The 22,559-nt window shown below is 35.5% G+C and overlaps 1 protein-coding gene across 1 annotated transcript in view; it reads left to right on the top strand.

Annotated features, from left to right (window-relative positions):
* The window catches only part of LOC106053445 (uncharacterized), a 68,782-nt gene that overhangs the window by 12,287 nt on the left and 33,936 nt on the right, over nt 1–22,559 (top strand). Inside the window, exons 6-19 of the mRNA XM_056031275.1 lie at nt 2,235–2,365; nt 4,850–5,042; nt 5,612–5,766; nt 7,015–7,132; nt 8,184–8,322; nt 9,538–9,710; nt 10,918–11,193; nt 11,375–11,641; nt 11,813–12,076; nt 14,140–14,409; nt 15,803–16,066; nt 17,497–17,766; nt 17,896–18,159; nt 20,876–21,071. Coding sequence (XP_055887250.1) covers nt 2,235–2,365; nt 4,850–5,042; nt 5,612–5,766; nt 7,015–7,132; nt 8,184–8,322; nt 9,538–9,710; nt 10,918–11,193; nt 11,375–11,641; nt 11,813–12,076; nt 14,140–14,409; nt 15,803–16,066; nt 17,497–17,766; nt 17,896–18,159; nt 20,876–21,071 — 2,980 coding nt within the window. The remainder of the gene's footprint in view (nt 1–2,234; nt 2,366–4,849; nt 5,043–5,611; nt 5,767–7,014; nt 7,133–8,183; nt 8,323–9,537; nt 9,711–10,917; nt 11,194–11,374; nt 11,642–11,812; nt 12,077–14,139; nt 14,410–15,802; nt 16,067–17,496; nt 17,767–17,895; nt 18,160–20,875; nt 21,072–22,559) is intronic.

Genomic DNA, 22,559 nt, shown 5'->3' with positions numbered 1-22,559 from the left:
CCCTTTTCTTGCTCCCTTCAAGGAACGCATGCAGACAAACTCTCCAGTTACAGATTTTTTTTTCTTTTACACCAATATTTCAACTCGTAATAACAATCTGTATTTGTTTTTCATTGAAAAAACAAAAAAAAAAGTAGCGGGGCGGATTTGGCCATCACTGATTTAGAGTATCTCTATTTTGTAGCTTGTTTTCGTTGGAGTTGATATCTTATAGTTGCATTACTGATCAAATAAAATTTACAAGAAACTTAAAATTATCAAGAGAAAAACAATTGTATGAGCCCTTGGTAGGTGTTCACGCTAGACAGGGTGTTGAAAGAAATTGGTTTTACTATGCTAAAACAATTACTCGCTGATAAATTAACATAAAAATTAAAAACAACAACCCACCCCCCACACACTATTTAATTTTAGGCTTGTAGTTATTTCAATATGTAATTTTAAAAAAAAACATTATTCTCTTTAAGTTTATTATAAAACTGAGCTGAATTATACATTCATTGTAATCTTGAAGTCATTTGTCAGTGATGCCCTAAACTACTATATCCGGCCCGTGATTTGGTCCTATTCGGCCACTCAAAACTTCTACCCCACAATGCATAATGAAGACGCAGAGACTCGGTTACATTTTTTTTTTTTGGCGGCGGTTCGGCTCGTAGCACGCGTATCAGAACAGTATGGGGTCCCAGGAAAAAACAGCTTAGGAACCACTGTTTTAGACTTGTGACACAATTCCCTTTTCAAAAAATAAAATCCTAGCTCGAACTATTTCCGGTTTCAATTAATTAAATTAAAAAAGAAGTGTGCTAATGATCATTTGAATACAATGAAATTCCCAGCAAAACCTGAGTTACAATGCTAATCTTTTATTTGAAATGCAGGACAAAACAAATACAGCTTTGAGCACTTCCGCGATCTCCAATTTGTTTTCAATAGCAGCACGCCTAGTTGCTGTATAGGAAGTCGGAAAATTTGTGAAAGTCTAGCCATGGTCTAGCGTTCAATTATCTTAAATTAATTGTGTTTTTCTTCATCCCACTGTCAACATTCAGCCCAGTTCTCAGTCAGTTATATTCATGTTTCACAGAGTGAACGTGGATTTAATTTGTTTAGGGGGTAGGGAAGTATGGGTATGTAGGCTACCTATGTTTGGGAGAGAGATATGTACGTAAGGGTACAGCACTGCTGGCTTTGTTCAACTCTAAAGCAACGTATAATAAAATAGTGAAAAACGAGATAGAAGAAATGAATAGAAAAGATTTGTATTCTTAGAAAGAATAATTTGAAGAAAACATAAGAAAACAAAATTAAATAAAATATTTAAATTAGCGAAACCAAATTTTTTTACGGCAAAAAAAATTAAGAAAGAAGAAAGATTCATCTCCATCCACTGTATCACTTTGGGAGAAAAGAGACAAAATTTTATAACCGACACGCTTTATTTCAAAGTCTATTCTAATTGCTTCCCAGCTATCAGAGAGATTAGAACAAAATAATAAATGTCCCTGTGTAGTTTAAAGTGTTTAAAGTAATGGAGAGAGGGAGACCCAAAGTAGGCCATTTACCTAAGAAAACAAGTAAGAATAGGAGAATCGGTAAACAGAAAACTAACGTCTTTTTGTCGCAATCAATTATTCCAATAGTTTCTCCTATAGTTTCTATATTCACGTATCGATGATCTACCCCTGCCCGGGTTTAACTTTCAGCTTCCAACCAACTATTTTTAAGAGTCTATGTATTTCTTTAGGTTGTTTTTTTGTACAAATAATTTCTAAAGAAATCGTTTTGATTAGTTCAGTTATAATACCCTCGAACTCCTTTTTTTTTTGGGGGGGGGGGGGTATTCTTAAACTGAGAACTGGCAGAGTGTGGAAAGTATGGCCTGCAGGTATTTAGCATTCTTCTTAACAAAGAGATATAGACTTGTGCCGGTAAAGCGTAAAATAAGAAACAAAATGATACAGACTCTTTCATATTTTTATGTCAAACTGAGAAGTATTTTCAGATATAAATGATGCATTATTGTTAAGGTGAATAAATAAGATATATTTTAAAAAATCAAATTCTATTTTCACTAGTCAAGCAAAAGTATACAAATGTATACATAGAATATATATTTATATATATAATCACGCAAAATTCCTTTGTTCACAAAAGTAAAGTGGCTCATAGATCAAAGTAAAAGCCATCTATGTTGATGTGTTTAAAGTGACGATTTCTTCTTGCTGTGACAGATGCTGCTGTTCCCGGAGTTCCAATGAAAGTAGAAGCCGAGCCAGGTTTTAATTCTTCCATCCTAGTCAAATGGCTGCCTCCTAAACCTTTACACAGTGGCGACACCTATAACTTTAAAGTGTTTTACGAGGTAGGATTCAAATATACTAGCTCAAACGGGTAGAGTTGTCTGCTATTGAATGAAACAACTGAATATTCTATGGTCTCTTTATATATTGACATTTTTAGTTGCCGTCCTGCCGCGCTGTGATTTAGTGCTGTCATTGTTTTCACATACTATTGATAAAATTTAACACGCTTTTTCTGGTTAATATTGAATGCAATGATTTGCTCAGCACTATATCTTTATCTGATAAGTAGACCTGCGTAATGAACTATATATCTAGTTTATTTTTACAATGCCTCTATTCAAATCGTACCTTCGTGGAGCATTCTGGGTGGGTTGAAAACGGCTCTAACGATTTTCCTAGAAATTTTACAGTTGGTGTAGATCATTTGGAAAATAATTACTAGCTATTTGACCTTATTGGGAAAACTCTTGTTTGACGGTTGTAATTTGTCAAAATATGAAAATAAATACATTTAAATTTGGCTTCACAGAACTAGAAAATGTCCATCTTGAACGTGCATATTCGCTTTCATTGTAGAGTTTAATAAATTAATGTTCATGAACATTTAGTTCATCTTCTTCTATGTCTAGATCCAAAGATCTATCATTGAAATATTATAAATTCTAGTAGGTATATATATTTGCTTAAACGATAATATTTCTCGGGAAAAATGTTCAATTAAAAAAAAATCTAACATTCACTAATTTTTTAAGAGAAAAATAATCACTCTGTTATTTGTATGAATGAAGTACTGCCTTTTTTTTTTAAAGAGTATTCTGACTGCTGCTCGGTCTTGTTAGTACTTTGTATAGAGAAATACTTTGAGATTTAAATAATTAATAAATTTTGGTTTGCAAAAATGGCAGCTGCACTATTTAGGCCTATTATCTAACCCAGGGGCAAATTACGGCCCGCGGGCCACATGCGGCCCGCCGAAGTGTTTTATGCGGCCCGCCGACGCCTAAAGAAATCAGGTGTTCCCACACATTACACATATAAAAACGCAAATATATTTAAATAAATAATTGTAAATATCTATAGATCTAGAAATTGTTGAAACTTTTGATTCTTATGACTTATCATGAAGAGGCTAAAGAAACATTGTCTTTAAAGTTCATTCTAAAAAGTTTAAAGTAAACGAAGACTATTCTTAGTGGCAATATTTCGAAACATTCAGTCAAAGACAAACACAAGCTAGTATTTATTCAATTCTATCAAAAACTGTGTTGAAAGTGTTGGGTCGGCTTGTACAAGATGGCAAGTGTAACAACTAATGGAGCTCGTGTTTTGACTAAGAAAAACAGGCTTTTTCATAAAGTAAAGCATTGAATATCAAATATATTGTTGGAAATGATTTCTCAATGATCTTATTATTGGCACAGGGCCAGCCTTAGTCATAGACAAACTGCTTAGGGTCACCAAATGGTGAGGGCCTTGCATGTACTACTGTTTTATTATTTATTATATTATTTTATTAGAAATAGCGAAACTTGTCATCAATATTATTGTTGAAGTACAATATGTTTTCAATAAATGGAATAATTTTACTGTTGTCGCAGTTTTTTTTTATTTGAGGTCAACTAATTCACTTTGCCAAGGGCCTCCAATTATCTGCCGGCCTTGACTGGCAGTTCCTATGTTCGGTTACACAGTAGTATCCGCTGGCCTAGAAGAATAAGGAATCTCAAGGAAGAAATAATTAGGTTCATTGAAGGACATTGACTGTGACTTTATTACTAATATTTCTAACGAAGAAGAGTTGAAGACAGACTTCATGTTTATCATTGGAAACATTGCAATGTTTTGTTTGCAAATGAAATGTATGTGCATCTTAAATCCTTTCAAACAAAGTTATTCCACTTCTTGAGGCAGCAAGTGAAATCAGATTTTATCATTTTCCTTAGCTGAAAGGTGAAACTATTTCTAGTGAAATTGATGAAATTACAAGAGTTACTTGGATTCCTTGATTGTGGAATTTGACGTCAAGAACGTGGAACTAGTTTTCAATACCATCAGTTCACCATTTAATGCAGAAGCTGATTCAGCTCCAGATGACACACCTCCAAGCAAATTATGACCTGAAAGAGTAATTCCAGTGAGTTCTTCCACAGAAGTTTAATGACTGCCAGATGCTGTATTCCTATACTTAAGAAAGCTTTGCTGCGAAGTTTTCACATTTGTGGTGAAATGTTGTGATGTAAAAAGACAAAATAACAAAATCTAAAAAATTATTCGTAAAATTACTTCAAGAAATTGCTAACTGTTGTTGTAATTCCTCAATTGGGAGTAAAAAAAAATTATGCGGCCCGCCAGTGCCCAAATTTGTTTAATGTGGTCCTCGGTAGAAAAAGGTTTGCCCACCCCTGATCTAACCCATTCAACTGAAAATAAACACCGCTTTTATTCGTATTTATTAATAGGTTAATAAATATTTTCCTTCAAATGTATATATTTTTAAACCGTGTTGAAGAAAAAAAATGTTGCCACAAAACCTATTTCTCTAGGGCTTTGGCAAACACAAATCTAAAGGGCAAGTCCTGGTGGAGTCCCCTAATGAGGAGGACATGTGGGAAGCGGTCTTGACTGACCTGCCCATCAAAATGAAATACAAAATTGAAGTGGCCGCACTAACCAAAGGACCGTCACCAGTGATGGGCCCAAAAAGCAAGACTCTGGACTATCGCCACGACGGATTCAGTAAGTACTCACAAACTAGATCTACATCTGTATATGAGAGATAGGGACAATGAGACAGGACTGAAACTATTCACTCTCAAGCTGTGATGCATATTGGTAGGTCTTCTCTTAACTCCCGTTTCTGTAAAAGTTTGAATTTTCGGTATTAAAAAAGCTTCACCTAATGAACCATAGATCTTATCTTATAAAATACAGACGTTAATTCAAAAAAGAATATGACCTAGGCTACTAGAACTACATATGATTTTATGATTTCCATTCGTCTGATTTTTGAAAAACATTTGGAAAAGGCTATAATTTAAAAAATGTAAACAAAATAAAAAATAAAGAAAGAAAGAATAATAATAACTGCGTGTTAATAGTGACGTGTCTTGTTAAGTCAAAGAATTTTTCAACTTTTACAACATTAGGCCTATATGAAGGAACTTCTGTAATTTCAAGATACTATAACATTCTTTTCGTGACGTTAGTCTAACAGGTGCAGCTACTAGCCTTATTCACTCAATTTTGTTCAATTTCGGTAGTTAGACAGATACTCTTGTTGAAGTCTTATTAAATGTTTTCCCCAGCGCCTGAGATAAGTTTGAATGCTGTACCACTGACACCGGACACAATTCTTGTCACTCTGGACACAGTTGGCGATGCTGTTGTGGAGGTATTGCGCGTGTTGTATTCTGACGCGAGCGCCATCGACTGGAAACGTCTTGACGAATTCGATGAAAAGGTAGATCTAATTAATTCAGTTGATTCTACATTGAATTCCGTGTGCTTGTACAATGTAGATCTATTTTTTAGTCTATGTGCTTGGCAGAAAAGTTGTTTGGGTAAAATGTTACTGTGAAATCATGTATGACTCATGACTGCCTACTGCCTGGTCGTGCGGACTGTCGTTATGTTTTCTCGATGGTCCCTGGTTCATACCCTGCCCCATCGTCCTGCCGGAGGTTTTGGGCAAGGAAGTAGATCTAGATCTAGATTATCGTGAACTCTGAAGGAACATCCGAAACGTATAAAACATTGTACAAACCAACCTGTAGATCAGTGTGACGTTCATACCATTCTTTGCTGTTATTACCTGGTTATAACTTATATAGATTCTGATCGATATTTTCAGCTCATTTGTTAACAGGACTAGGGCCTATACATGTTATTGGTTTGCAAGAAACAATCATTGGTGCAATAGGTGTTGGTACTATTGGCAAGGAATTGTCCCACACTGTTTTCTGCCTCAATGAAATGGTGCCCTTAGCTAGAGGCTGTTGTTGAATTCTTTTTCTTGTAGCACATTCATTGGAGATAATGTAGCCATGGAATCAAGGTAACAACATGCCAAATATAAAAAATTAGTTTAAAAAACAAAGCTGCTTATAACTGCCATATAATACACATGCAGGATTAATATCAGTAGAAGACTGGGTTTGTCATGCTCACAGAATGCCACAAGTTGGACTCACACAAGACATGCTGTATGATGATCTAATAGAAGTCAGGAGACCTGCTGGTTGTCCATTTTTAAGGTTTACTGATGTATACAAACATCACATGAAGCTCTTCAGAATTGAAAACAACAGTTGGGAAAAAGAAGAACTTAAGAGATTCACATGGAGAGCAATCAAAAAGAAAATGTCCTGGACTGCAGATGGGGTAAACACCAGAATTAGAAAGGGGAAAGTGTTAAAAAATCTGGTATTTACAGAGGCCCAAACTGTAACCACAGTTGTATATCCAGGATTGGCCTCTTTAGTCACATGAGAAATTGCTAAGGAAAAGATAGTGTCTGTGTAAAAGTAAAATGCTACAGATTTTGAAAAATGAGCACTAGATTGTGCTAACTCTAGCTAAGTGAGAACGAACAAAGCAAATTTTGCATCAAAAGATATGTGATCAAGATCTATATGGAAATAATTCTATTCCAGCCTAGTTGAATCTCATATTTATTTCCTTTTCTGAATCATTGTGATTTCCTTTTCAGCAAGGCTATGGAGTAATCACTGGACTGAAACCTAACTCATCCTATTTTTTTATGGCCAAAGCAAGGGTCAGCACAAGACCACGACAGACAGTCACACATGCTGTTACTCCTTCATTTGGTCAGTATAGAATGTTTTGGTCAGCAGCCTCTATAATTTGCACATAATGACTAAGAGAATTATTTGGTCAGTAGGCTATATCAGTTCTCCACTACATGAACTAAAATACACAATTTTGATATCAGTATTACCAAAGTAGTGTTGTCCCTATCAGTCTAACTGTAAAAACAAAATGTCAAATTAGGCTTAAAAGACCAAGTAGATTAGTGAAATTCCATTCAGATTCAGCAATATATGGGAGGATTGTGACTAAAGGTTTCAATAATAAATTTCTTTGAATGCCAAGATCTTTAGTTAGGGATTTGTGAGTGTAATAGGTCTATAATGAGAATGGGACATTAATTCAAAAGACAGTAGCGTTTAATCATTGTGATCAATCCTGGTTTACAGAAGTATTTAATCTTGACATAATAGCTAGGTGTCAAAAAGAAATTTTACTTTTATTTTTATTATACTTACTTGACCATTTTTTTGTAAATTCTTATAATTGTGTTATGGCAGAATTCACTTGCTGTTTCTTTAACTTTAATCTCTAGAGCCACTGAGGCACTACCAAGTGATTTGCATCTCCAGTGCTCTTTGTTTCTTGTATCCTTTGCATTCATTCAACATAAGGCTTTCCATGTCTTGATACCTTTTTTTTTCTTTATTTACATTCCTAACAGAGCCCCATAATGTTGTAACTTTAATTAATTTTTTTGTGTTTTAATAAATTAAAAAATATTGATTATAAAGAAAAAAACAACAAAAGAATCATGCCATAGAAATTCAAATTGTTTAAAAAAATTGTTTCCAATGTAAATAAAATGTTATTTCCAACATGAAACCCAATTTGATATAAAAATCTTTCTTAAAATATTTCCTTTTTATTTATAAATCTTAGAAAACATATTTGGTTGGAGAATCAAAATAACTCGTATAAGATACAACATTCAAATCCATTCTTAAGTCTAGCCATTGTAGCACTGGCTTATTGATAGTATTATTGGCAGAAAAAAAATTAATTAATTTTAATTGTACTCTATTTAAAGCTATTTTTCTTTTCTCACAGATCTGCCACTTCCCAGTGAGGTCAAGGTTATAGCCAAATCAGACACAAGTGCACAAGTGTCATGGTCAACTTCTGATAGAAGTAAATTAAAGGGCCATATTGTCATAGTGCAGAGATTGGTAGATGATAACACAATAGAGTAAGTTCTACTTCACTAACAAGATCTAATGTTAATAGAATGTATTCACTGAACTGTCCTTTGTTTTTATTATTTCTTCTCTATAAAGTTTTTCATTATTTTGTAAAGATCTTCTCTTTTTTACTCTTTTTCTATCATTTGCTCCCTGCTCTGTGAGACTGTATCAATGCTACATGCTGCCTAGGAAGTTGCTACTTGTTGACTAGGGAGTTGCTACTTGTTAACTAGAGAGTTGCTACTTGTTAACTAGAGAGTTGCTACATGCTGCCTAGGAAGTTGCTACTTGTTGACTAGGGAGTTGCTACTTGTTAACTAGAGAGTTGCTACTTGTTAACTAGAGAGTTGCTACTTGTTGACTAGGGAGTTGCTACTTGTTGACTAGAGAGTTGCTACTTGTTAACTAGAGAGTTGCTACTTGTTGACTAGGGAGTTGCTACTTGTTGACTAGAGAGTTGCTACTTGTTGACTAGGGAGTTGCTACTTGTTGATTAGGGAGTTGCTACTTGTTGACTAGGGAGTTGCTACTTGTTGACTAGGGAGTTGCAACTTGTTGACTAGGGAGTTGCTACTTGTTGATTAGGGAGTTGCAACTTGTTGACTAGGGAGTTGCTACTTGTTGACTAGGGAGTTGCTACTTGTTGATTAGGGAGTTGCTACTTGTTGACTAGGGAGTTGCTACTTGTTGACTAGGGAGTTGCAACTTGTTGACTAGGGAGTTGCTACTTGTTGATTAGGGAGTTGCTACTTGTTGACTAGGGAGTTGCAACTTATTGACTAGGGAGTTGCAACTTATTGACTAGGGAGTTGCTACTTGTTGACTAGGGAGTTGCAACTTATTGACTAGGGAGTTGCAACTTATTGACTAGGGAGTTGCTACTTGTTGACTAGGGAGTTGCTACTTGAAAACTAGGGAACATGAAAAAGATCAAAACATTTGCAGGTTATTCAATGAACCTCTGTGTGTTGTGTCTCTTTTCTTTTGTGGATTGTTGATGTTGCTTTTAACTGACTAGAAGAGTCCTCTTCATCCAGACACATTTTCTACATTTACACATGTAGAGCACTCTTAGTCTTAGACTTTGTTTTACCAAGCCTTTTGCATAAGCTCACAAGTATGTCTATAATCTTTTGTAATGCTTTGGCTTCTATAATATCTTAAACATCAATATCGATTTAACAAGTTGCCTAATAGATTTATTTCTTTTTCTTTTATAGAACTATTAAGCAGTTGGCAGTTTTAGAAGACACTGAGGTGTTGGTCAAAGATCTTATGACCAATGAAAAGTACCAGGTGCAGGTGATTCCTTTCAGCACTCAAGATAGAGGGGCATGCAGTGAGGCTGTCAGGTTTCAGCTTGGAACATCAGATGTAGACACCACCACAAAAGGTTAGTTAAACTGTCTATATATTTTCATGCCAAGACATCTAATATTGAAATATCTTTCATATAGTCATATTTTCTTATATATTTACAGCAGAACTATTTAAAATTAAGTTCTGATAAAAACAATATTTGCACAATAATATCAATATGATGAACCCATGTACAATGGTGGGCAATGCTTTTTCCAGCTCTTTATTTTAAGCACTTTTAAGCTGATGTTGAGTGCATTGCTTTTTACTGCTGCACTCCTGCCATTGATATGTTGTTAGATCTAGATCTAGTTTGGTTTAGAATAGTTTAGGTTTGGTATGGTCGTACAGCGTATTGGTTACTATTTGGATTGTTTGGGTTTGGTAGGGTCATAGAGCTGGGGCTTATTTGTTATTGTTAGGATTGTTTGGGTTTGATAGGGTTATAGAGCTGGGATTTATTTGTTATTTTTTGGATTGTTTGGGTTTATTTAATTTTATATTGAAAAATATAGTAAATGTTTTGGTGTAGTCTAAACTAAATTAGTTTCTTTATTTTTATTAGTTAAGGTAAAAATGATTTTAGACTAGTTAAGTTTAGTCTAGTTGCTTTGGCCCCTCTCTAGCCCCTTGATCTCAGACTTAGGTGCACAGATCAAACCCACCCAGTAGTCTACCATCTGGCTACTTTATAATTCTAGTTAGCTGCTCAGGTTAGACTGACCTAGGCCCACACGCTAACATTTACTTCATCTTTAATTTTATATGTTACTTTTATATGTTAATTAATGCATTATCTACATTAATTTTAGGCATGTCTTCAAATCTCCTTTATTAACTAATGTTCAATTGTATTATTGGATCTTTTTTAAATATACCAGGAAATCATTGTGTAGGCTGGGGTGAAGTTTCAGTGGCTCAATGTTTGGTTGATGGACTGTCACACTTTGCATCATTCCCCCCCTGATTAATTGTTTCTGTGGTCTTTAAGATGCCCTGTGCCTACTCTATAAACTAACTTGTTTGGACGCAAAATTATAAATTGTCCCATTTGCTATCATATATTATTTCCTTTAGTTGTGAAATGTAGGCCTACTTCATTAATGGTGAAGTAAAATAAAGAGATTCTTGTTTTTCTTAACAATCGTTATTAGTTATACTGTTTTTAATATTATTATTGATATATATTAAATATGGATTTTAATATCTTTACACTGTCTCCTTTTCAACAAAAAAAAAAGCATTAGAATGGAAAAGTCCTAATTTTGTTGAAAGTCCACCAGAAGAGCTAAACATTAATGAAGGTGATGAGGTGAAAATTGTCTGCGCTGCCGAGGGAGTGCCCACCCCATCAGTCCAGTGGCTGAAAGACAATGATGTCATAGGATTTGCAGCGATGGAAAGAAACGAACTGACACTACCATCAGTTTTTGAGCCTATGGTACTCATGTGTCGTGCATGGAATAACCTCAGTGTAATTGAGTCCAAAGTCAATGTCAAAGTTATGCCAAAGTCAAGTTAGTATTCAGACACATAATATAAATAAGTTAACTCTTTCTCTCCTAACTGACGATACTAACGTTGATTCCACCGGAATGTGGTAAATAATTACGGAGAGAAAGAGTTAAATGTTTTCTAATTAAAAAAAAAATTACTTTTTCTACATCCCATTTCTTGTCTTATCTTGATTTTTTTTAGAAGCACCAAGTTTTACTGATGGGCAACCAGAATATGTGGACGTGTCCCATGGTGAAAGCATCCGTGTTGTCTGTGAAGCCTCTGGCGTTCCACTCCCTACAGTTCAATGGTACAAGAATGATTATTCTATTACCTCAAAAGTACCCAGTAGAGCGGAGTATACCTTGTCCAGAATCACTGAGTCTACAGAGCTAGAGTGTCGGGCCTCAAACAGTCAAGGACAGATCTCCAAAAAAGTCTTTATCACAATGCAGGATGATTCTTCAAGTAAGCACATTTATTGGTTGTTATGATTTTGTTCCGCTTCTTGTTCCCTAATTGGTCAGAACACTTAAAAAACAGTAATCACTATCAGAAATATTAAATAGAAAAGTTCGCATGTGTCTTAGATTGGAAGGGTCCTTTCTAAAGCCTACAGATATTTTATTTTATTTTTAGAGGCGCCAACTTTCATTGATGGACAGCCACAACGTACAGAGGTACCTAAAGGAGAAAACTACACAGCATATTGTGAAGCTGAAGGTGTGCCAGAACCCTATGTTCAGTTGTTTCAAGATGGAGCACCCCTGGTATCAAGAAAGCCAAAGCGAGCAATGTTTGTGATTTCAGGAGTTTCAGAGTCCATGGAACTTGAGTGCCGGGCAGAAAACAGATTAGGAAAGATCTCAAAGAAGTTATACATTTATGTGTATGACCTGCAAGGTAAATGAAATATAGACAACAATCCTGAAAAATACTTGAAATTTTTACTTTAACTCTTCTCTACTCTTTATCTTAACTTTTAACATACTAAACTCTTTAACCAAACTTAAACTCATTTGAATTCTTTATACAAAATTTTCATATTTCTCTAACTAAACTTTTACAGAATACCCTCACTCACTGCCATTGATTGTTTGAAGCTCACATTAACACTAACTGTTCAATAATCTTACAATAATAATGTCACTTAATATAAAGTACAAAATAAGAAACGAGACGATACAGTAAAAAGGGAAAATAACAATGCCCATTTCAAGCATTCATTATCACATTACTACTGTTCTAAAATTATTATTGATACATATTATTACATTATTCATGAGAAAGACTGTTAGGCTCATATAATATGTTTTAGAAGCATATTTAGGCATTTTAAAGATGCATCAATAATGTAATTGGGCTCTAAGGGAGGAGAAGAAACTTGACATTATTTTACATTACAGTTTTATAGTTTGCCTTGGAATACTTAGATATAATGAGACTTAAATATTTGTTAAATTGCTTTTACATAGCACATCTTTCATGCTTATAGTGTACTAAGTGTGCTGTGGTCCAATCTCATTTGTGGACCAGTGATAAAGAGGGTATCTGGAAGGAGGTTTCTATTCTGCCTTTAGGAGCTCAGAAACCTCAGCAAATATAACTCAGCTCTGGCTGGGATTCAAACTCAAGACCCTTGATAAGTTGGTTTATGCCACAATGAAAGTCAGTGAAAGACCTAGATGAAGAAAAACAAAAGAGTTCAATAAAGGCCGATTGGGATGGCTGCCAAGTCATGTGGCCTTCTGGACTGTCGTTTGAAGGTCCCTAATTTTTAAATCCTGCCTGCTTCTATCCCCCCTTGCCATGGGGAGTATGGGCTAGGATGTAATTATGTTTATAATCTGAAGGAACATTAAAAAATGTAAAGTAAAGCACACAAAAAAATGATGTTATTAATTTATCTTGCAGACTACTCTAAAGTCACTTGGCCAAGCGCCATCTTGCATGAGGTTTGTTGGCCTAGGTTGTAATAATCTTTAAATTTGAAGGAACACCCAAGACATTTAAAACAAAATAAAACAAAATATCCAGATTTGCAAGCACATTGTTTATTTTAGATTCAGAATCTTGAGCCATTTATATTTATGTTCTGCTTGTTCTGGATAAAAAATCAAAGCAATAATTAGTATTCTGCATTATTATTAGTACATTTCAGCTTTCAAGACCACAGACATTAATACTGTAGAAAATAACACGTGAAAAGGAAACAAAACTACTTTATTGAAGTTCAAACTTTTTAAGTTGTATTTTTTTTCTGACCAGTAAAAAAATGGCATTGCTACTAGATCTAAATGTGAACTCTTAGAGCAGAAATTGAAAGAGCTATTTTTATTAATAAGTTAGGCATTAGCCGCCATCAAATATCAAGTGATGTTGCAGGACAGTATAGTTCAACAGCCTGTCATGAGTCTGCTTTAGGTTGAGTAAGTGATCTAAGTCAGATCATCCCATCATGTTTTAACAAAAAAGAATACAGCTACACACCTGTGACTATGCTGGGAAATGAATCACATTGTGATTGTGTATCATCCTATTTCAGATTAATATAAAACTAAAAGAAAACTATCTAGATGTTATCTAAGAAGTTCAATTCATCTTCTGAACTTTTCCATTAATAGCAAAAAAATTTTTACTCTTTCAGTGTGGTATTACTCTCAGGTAGTAACTTTGGCTGCTGGTGGAGACCTATTTACTTTTAACATAAAATCAAATATGCTAAGTTATATGATTAAATAAAAAAGTTACGTTAGTTTTAGTAACTCTAACCACCTTGGAGATTTTTGTTTAGGAAAACTCAATTGTTTCCATCAAAATAAGTCGCAGTGAAAGAGTTAAGTTATTACATACATCACTTAAAATTTCAAGTAATAAGTAACATTAAAAAATGCCTCACGACTCAGTAGGAAATGCTAAATACTTTGTTTGTGGGGAAAATAATATTTGTTTTTTTTTTCTTCAAGACATGAAAGGTCCAAGTTTTAAAGACAAGTTGCCCAAGGAACTTTTTGTCAACAGTGGGGAGAAATTGAAAGTTGACTGTGCAGCAGACGGAGTCCCAACTCCAACAATTCAGTGGTATGTTGATAGGTTACCATATGGGAGGCCAGAACATGGACGTATGGATCTCCAGATCCAGAATGTTGATAAGCCTGTGGTTTTGACCTGTGTTGCTAGAAATAATGCCGGCACCATCCATCAAAGAGTTTCTGTGAAATTAAAGCCTTCTGCTCGTAAGTACCTTTTTTTTCTCTCTCTTTCTGTTGTTAGTTGGTTGTTGGTTTCTAGCTCCAAACAGATAGTACAACGGAACTGACGTAGGCGTATTATATTTCTACAAAACTTATTTCAACTCACTCTGTCAATCTGTCTGTCTATCTGTCTCCTTGGTAAAAAAATGTGTTCATCTTATTTCTCCCACACCCATTTTCAGATCAAGTTGAAACTTTGCATAATTATTTATTAGCATAGACAAGACATAAATCGATAAAAAAAATTAACCAATTAGTTAATTAACAAGGAAAATTAATCCTTCAGTATTCACAGATACTGCTAAATATATAGGGTTTCATCCCCTTAGATAATTGAAAACATACTTTCTCCCAAACCCAATATCAGATCAAGTTGAAAGAAACTTTAAACATTTATTTATTGTACCTAACATACAGGGTGCGTCATAAAAATGTATACACACTTTGAACTGTCATGGACAATTGATTTACCATTCTACAAGGTCAAATTTCTATGAGAAGGTAATGTTATGTTTCTTCAACATGTTGCAGCAGTGGCAAGGAAGTAACTGCAACATGGCGGACGTGCGTTTGAGTTTTATAGAGCGAAAGCAGATAATTATGTGGTTTGAGAATGTAGCTGTGGTTCGAAGACAGTGGAGACGTGAACTTGCTGACTTCATATTCCCTGCCATTCATGCATTATATGGTAATGATGACTTTTATTTCCAACAAAATGGCATCCCGCACTATCATAGGGACGTACGAGCATTCCTGGATCACACTGTGCCAGGCCAGTGGATAGGATGCAGGGGACCAATCAAGTTTCCTGCACGCTCTCTAGACCTCACGCTGCTGGATTTCTTCTTATGAGGCACAGTTAAAGGTGAGGTGTACAAACGTAAACCACATCACCTGGACACACTCTGGAATGAGATTCAGGCGGTGGGCGCAGAAATCTCAGTGGACACTTTGGTACGATGTGCGGAATCAGTGTTGACTCATACTCAGCAATTACTGATGCTGAAGGCCACCAGTTTGAACATTACTCACATTAATAACATTTATTTTTCCAATCGGACATTAAGCTTTCCATGTCTAGTAATTTAGCATTGTAGAACGGGAAATAAACTGTCTATGACAGTTCAAAGTGTGTATACATTTTTTTGACGCACCCTGTATATTTTGACAGACATGTCGGTCTGTTGGGATTTCATCATTCTCCAAAAATGAATGCTCCCTTTCTTCATCATCATCTTGAAAACCCACACACTCCATAACAGTCTTTTCTTCAGTTTCCTCCTCTTCATCCCCTCCCCCCCTCTGTTTGTCTATCTAGTCTTCCAAAATTTTATACATAGCAGTGCATGGACAAGTTGTTTCATTAAAATTACAGAGCCACCAAGTTTCATTGATGCACAGCCTGAACGTGTGCAGGCCTACAAAGGTGATGACGTTTTGGTGACTTGTGAAGCTACAGGTATACCTGAACCATCTATCCTCTGGCTCCATGAAAACTCAGATCTCAGCCCAGTCAGTGCCAGAAAAGCTGATTATACAATTAAACAAATTCCCAGGTCCATTGAGCTAGAGTGTCGTGCCAGCAACACATATGGACAAATCTCAAAGAAAGTTTATATTGATGTAGAGGACAAGCCAGGTTAGTGGAACAGTTTGTTATAGCTAATGGAAGGTGTTGTAAGGAAGGTTTTGTAAAGTATGTTGTTTTTTTACATTACATACAGTATTTATATTGACATGAACAATAAATTTCCATCTTGTGGACTTTTGACTTTTTTATTGGTCTTCAAGCTACCTGTCTTATCTTTGCTTGGTCTTCAAACTACCTGTCTTATATTTTCTTTGTCTTCAAGCTACCTGTCTTATCTTTGCTTGGTCTTCAAACTACCTGTCTTATATTTTCTTTGTCTTCAAGCTACCTGTCTTATCTTTTCTTGGTCTTCAAACTACCTGTCTTATCTTTTCTTGGTCTTCAACCTACCTGTCTTATCTTTTCTTGGTCTTCAAACTACCTGTCTTATCTTTTCTTGGTCTTCAAACTACCTGTCTTTTCTTGGTCTTCAAACTACCTGTCTTATCTTTTCTTGGTCTTCAAACTACCTGTCTTATCTTTTCTTGGTCTTCAAACTACCTGTCTTATCTTTTTTTATTCTACTTTATGTCCTTTTGTTTCTTCATTCAACAATCACTTTGTGTTGGAAGTCACAAACTATGTAGGCATATGTTTAATATGTTTCCAAATAGGTATCCAAATAGAGGTCCATCTTGTTTCATATGTTTACAAGTAGCTATCCAAATAGAGATCCATCTTGTTTAATATGCTTCCAAAAAGGTATCCTAATAGAGATCAGTCTTGTTTAATATGCTTACAAATAGGTATACAAATAGATATCAGTCTTGTTTATGATCCTGCACTGAATATTGGTATTTGCTTTCTGGAATCATTTGGACCTAGATCTATATTGGAGTGGTTTACAATGAACATACCTACTGTAGTCTGTATTATCAACAAAAGTTGTTGTTTTTCAAATGAAAATTGACAAGTAAAAAAAATGTCATGTTGGTTGTTTTTGGTAAATCTAACAGACCAGTCACCTGTCCATCAAGCAATTGTTTCAGTACTTCCACTATTTCATTAACTTTAATGACATTTATTCATCAGATTCACTCTTTCATATCTTTTTCTTCTGGTTTAATAATACAACCTTGCTCATATAGATCTAATGTTTTGAATAGGGCATCTAAAAAAATGGGTTAGTGATGCCAATGAAAGGTTGTTATTGTCATAATGGTAATGGATACAAGGGCTCCCCAACCTATAAAATGTCAACCAGTCCAATCCCTGGCCTTCATTCATGCCTCAGATATCACATCCAGCAGAACTATTTTACTGACAGGAGAAGGGATAACTTTGGGCAGGAGGGGCTCGTTAACCCTGATGATAAATAAGAAAACCAATGACCCTTAGACAGATAAGATTTCCTAAGCTAAAATAGAAAACAAGTTGAATGACAGGATTTTTGTCTAGGATTGATAACTCTAAAGCAATATAATTCATTTTGTCTTCAGAAAAGAAAGCTCCAAGTTTTGTAGAACTGCCTCCTGAAGAAGTGATTCTCAAAGAAGGGGGAGAACTCAAAGTTGTCTGTGCAGCTGATGGTGTACCACCTCCAAGAGTGTACTGGCTGAAGGATGGAGTTCCCATTGGAGATACAGCATTGGAAAGGAATGAACTGATTATTGCTTCTGTTTTAGAATACGTTGAATTCACTTGCATTGCAGAAAATCCCATGAGGTCTATTGAGAGGAAAGTCATAGTAAAAGTACAATCTACATCAGGTTTGTGCATACGCTAAAGTTAGATCCCTTAGACAATTTTAGTGAACAGGTTTTGATGTTTTGTTTTACTAATATTTACAATCTGAATATAAAGTCTGTAATTTAGTTTTTCTTACTTCTTAACCCCAGATGAACCAAGATTTACTGATAGTCAGCCAGAGAAAGTGGAGGCATTTAAAGGTGAAGATGTCCAGGTCATCTGCCAGGCCACAGGTGTGCCACAGCCCACTGTGCAGTGGTTTCTGAAAGGATCACCAGTCACAGGAAAAAAAAAGAGTAGAGTGGAGTATGTTGTCTCAAGCGTCATTGTGCCCACCGTGCTGGAATGCCGCGCAGAAAATAGTTTGGGTCAGAACTCAAAGAAAGTGATTATTTCTGTCCCATCTGATCCTGGTTGGTACAGCAGTTCACTAGTCAACTATCATAAATGTCTTAAAACCTTTTTACCTATTCCAGTGTTTCTCAAACTGGCTAATTTATTTTTCAAGGGATAAAAATAGTTTTTTTTATTGTAGTTATAAATTCATATTTGAATATTACCAAGTATGATGACCAACAATACCAATCAAATTAGTTTAAGTAAAAAATATTGTTTCATCTTTTTATCGAAAAACCATTTTTGACTCTGCAACAATATTGACTTAAAATGTTTGAAGAAAAACATTTTAAATTTCTTAACGTTCCTATGCCAGTTCAGTGTTCATGTCATACATCTTGTAGACTACTTTTGTGTGACTAATGGTCCACAATGGGATGTCAATGAGATGCCAGTTCTATTTTCATGTCATACATCATTATGTAAACTACTTTTGTGTGGCTAAAGGTCAACAATGAGATGTCAAAGATGATCATTTGACAATTATTCCCATAACAGATGTACATGCAGTCTGTGTGCGCCTCAAAAGTTCCTCGAATAATAATATTTGACAGAGTTGCCTCCTTATTTATTAAGTCTAATTTGACTTGCACTTCTCCCAGCATAGAGCGAACAAGTCTGTTAGCCTCTCGATTAGGGTGAAACCACCCATTTTAAATATTTCATCCATCCGAGCCAGGTGCTTTGTGTTTTTTTTTAGTTTATGAATTGCTGTTTCAACTTCCTCAAATGTCGGTGAGTTGTCGAGCTCCTCTCTCATAATTTTGTCAGGAACATTTGCCAGCGATTCCTCTTATATGTGCCTATTGTCACCAAATAGTAGGCTGTATTGCGTGGTCCCACCTGAACTTTGAGATTCTGTAATCATATTCCAATACAAAATGGTTTCAACCTATATGCTCACCAAGGCTTTTGACATGGTAAGTCGCGATGGTTTGTGGAGGATTTTGGCCAGGCTTGGATGCCCACCAACGTTCCTATCCATTCTCAAGCATTTTAATGTGCAACAAAAAGGCCAGATTAGACACAGTGGTGACCTGTCTGATCACTTCCCGATAGAAAATGGCGTAAGCAGAGCTGTGTACTTGCATGAAGTCATCTACACCAGGTTTCGTTTGTACGGCAATGTCTACTATCCCATACAAAAACAAAAGGAATGGTCATAACAGAGCTTCTCTATGCCGATGTTTGTGCCCTGCTAGGTCACAATGAACATGATCTCCAGAACCCGGTCAATGATTTTGCATACCCTGCTGCCTCTTTCAGGTTATCTATAAACCTCGGGACAACAGAAGTCATGTTCCAGAAGTGACCCAATAAAACCTACTCAAAGATCACCATAACTGGACAGCCCCTTTATGTTGTAGACCACTTCACATATCTAGGAAGTATAATACAAATGACCCTCGCTTTCAAGGGAAGTTGATAACCTGTCTTTGCCAGGGCCAGTAGTGCTTTTGGACACCTTTAAGCGAGAGTTTAGCGGAATAAATCACTCCGCCTGCCTACAAAATTCAATGTCTACCAAGTTGTGGTTCTCTCAACCCTTCTATATGGATCTGAGACTTGGACACTATACAGAAAGCAACTAAGACTACTTAGCGCTTTCACCAGCAATGTCCTTGCAAACGCCGGTATGGACAGTATAGAGAGACTTCTTATGGTTATGCTGGGCAGGGCATGCATCCCACTGGGAGACAAACGTATGCCAAAGGCAGTTTTTTAGTGAGCTAAACATTAGTTTACGTAACAGGTGCCCTGAGGAAACATTTTAAGGACCAGCTTAGGTGCCAACTTGCTTTACCTGACATAAAATAGAGCACCTGGTTGCATGCAGCCTTAGAAAGAGACAGTTGGAGGTCACTCATAAAGGTCACGGATACACATTTAGACCAAAAGAAAATCTGCTGCCGAAGACAGGTGCAGACAGACAATAGTTATGCTTGCCCTGGATGCGGCAAAATATGTAGGTCACAGCTGGGGCTGCATAGCCATTGGAAATACTGCATCCTCATTATTCTTTGGAATCGAAGACAAGCCTTTATTAATTTGTTTGCATATTTTTTTTTTTACTAGGTTGATTAGTGCACTCTAGAACCCATGAGAATGTATTTCGCAGCTCTGATTGCAAATCTTCACTATCAGCCTGTCCCAGCCCTTTGTACTATAACATTTTTGAAATTCACTTCATACTAAGAGAAAAAGTGCATTATGATATCAGGAAAATGAATTCCCAAAGCTCATAAAGCAGGAAAATGCTTGGCGCCAGGGAGGAGGAGATTTCAGTGCTCATCCAGATCTCATTGCTGTCTCTCCCACTACTAGGCCTTGAAAGAACCTTGTTCAAGTATACAAAACACGTCTTTAAGTTTATTGTTCATTACATTATTAAAACCCTCAAAGAACCAATATGCAGGAGTCTGAAGAGATCTGCCTGCTTGGGGGGTGGGGGGGGGGGGCATCACTTGTAAAAATAGGAGAAACACTGAACTTTCTAATCCTCCCACAATAGACTGACTGCTTCTGGTACTTCAGAAACTTTTTCCTCTTTTATTTTGTTTTTTTACTCCTTCCTATTTCTTTAGCGAACAGTTTGTGAACATGACAACACTTCTTGCTAGTCTGGCCCATTCATTCTTTTAAAATCTGTCTCTATTTCTATAATGAGACACATTATTCTTACATGAAGAAACAAAATTAATTCATCATTTTAAGAACTTTTTTTTCTATCAGCTGGAAGGTCCAAGCCTATCATCCTAGACACTCTGCCTAGCGTTGTTGAGGTGGAAAGTGGGAAATCATTGACATTGAAATGCCAAGGCTGGGGAGAGCCAATGCCAGGAATAGAATGGTTTAAAAACCAAAGCCCAGTTCGTGGTCTGAGACTGGGTGATGATGCTTTGGAGCTACATGAGAAATCAGTGACAGAGTTAGTATGATTTTGTTTTCAATACTCATGTAATTGTTTCATATATTGGTCCATTCTGTTTAAGGTTTAATTCAACTCAGAATGAAAGATCAGTTAAAACAAAGAGCATCTTGGATTACTTCTCACTTTTTATAGCATATATTGGAATATATTTTAGAAATTGTGTTTTACTATTAACTCTTTGGCTCCGGAATTAATTCGGAATTATTTGCCACTTTTGGACGGAATTAATTTTTCCGCCATTTCAGAGTGCGCTTCTTTGCTTCGATATAACTTGTATAACTTTTTTATTTATTATTGGAAAATAATAAACTTGATATAGAATTAAAGAGAAATGGATGCTCTTTCCATTTCTTATGTTTTCTATTTTGCAAATTATGTTGTTTTTGTAATTTTGGGTTTTGAATATAAAAATTAAAAATGAAAAACTCACCAACTGACATTGAAAATATCCATCCAAGTGCATGTTTAAAGAAATTTATTGTTCAAATTGAATTGAAATAGCTTTTTTTCTCATTTTTATCCATTTGTTTACAGAACACCACAGAAGAAACAGCAATAGATGCAAAAAATAATAAACTGGAACTAATAATCCAATGTCACTACTTTAACGAAAAAGCCCATAAAAAAAGCAACACGCTTGGAACAAAACACTTTTACCCTAAAACTAGTCCAACTGTACAGCATATATATATTTTTAGTATTTTCTTCTAAAGTTCTTCATGTACTTAGTATATAAATATTCCTTCTAGTTGTGATATTCATGGAAGCAGTCAATATGAATGTGTGGGTTCGACTCCCATCCAGCGCAAACATAAACCGTTCTCCCTGACCCAAAGTGTTTACATACTCTGTCTTTCTTTATAGTTATAGGTCTCCATTCTATGAAAATGGATCTTATTCTAGCAGGGGTGTTCCATTTAATCCTATGGTCAGCAGAGCTATTTATTTTGCTAACAAGACTATCAACAATGTGATTGTCAATGAAAAAAACATTCCATCTCAATAGATGCAGTGCTGACTAAGTCTAGGTTGACAATCCAATTTCTTGGTGGAATAAATCTGAAATTGTTCTGTTTAAGTGCCTAGATGATAGATCTAGAGATCTACATCTATCTGATTAGATTTAGATCTAGATAATGTAGAGACAGCTAAACTAGTTCTAGATCTACATTGCACATTAGCTGGGGGTGGAGCTGTTTCATCAGCTGATAAACTTCATCATTACTAGACCTAGGCTAAGCCTAGGTCTAGACCTATAAATTAATTTACTAGATCTAGATCTATATAATTAGATTTATCAATATCACCATCAGATGAAACAAAACCACTGTCATCTGAATTCTTATACTTCTTTATCAAAGAAATATTTAGATCTACAAAGTTTATATGGCCTTGGTTGAAGCTCCATGTTAAAAAAAACACGCACACAGAAAAAATAAATGTCATCTCTTTACAAACTTCGTACAAAATAAAAACACGTTAAAT

Source organism: Biomphalaria glabrata, chromosome 5 (assembly GCF_947242115.1).
Source record: "Biomphalaria glabrata chromosome 5, xgBioGlab47.1, whole genome shotgun sequence".
Lineage (NCBI taxonomy): Eukaryota > Metazoa > Mollusca > Gastropoda > Planorbidae > Biomphalaria > Biomphalaria glabrata.
The sequence above is the reverse complement of the archived record's forward strand: the minus strand, read 5'-3'. Positions and strand labels throughout refer to the sequence as shown.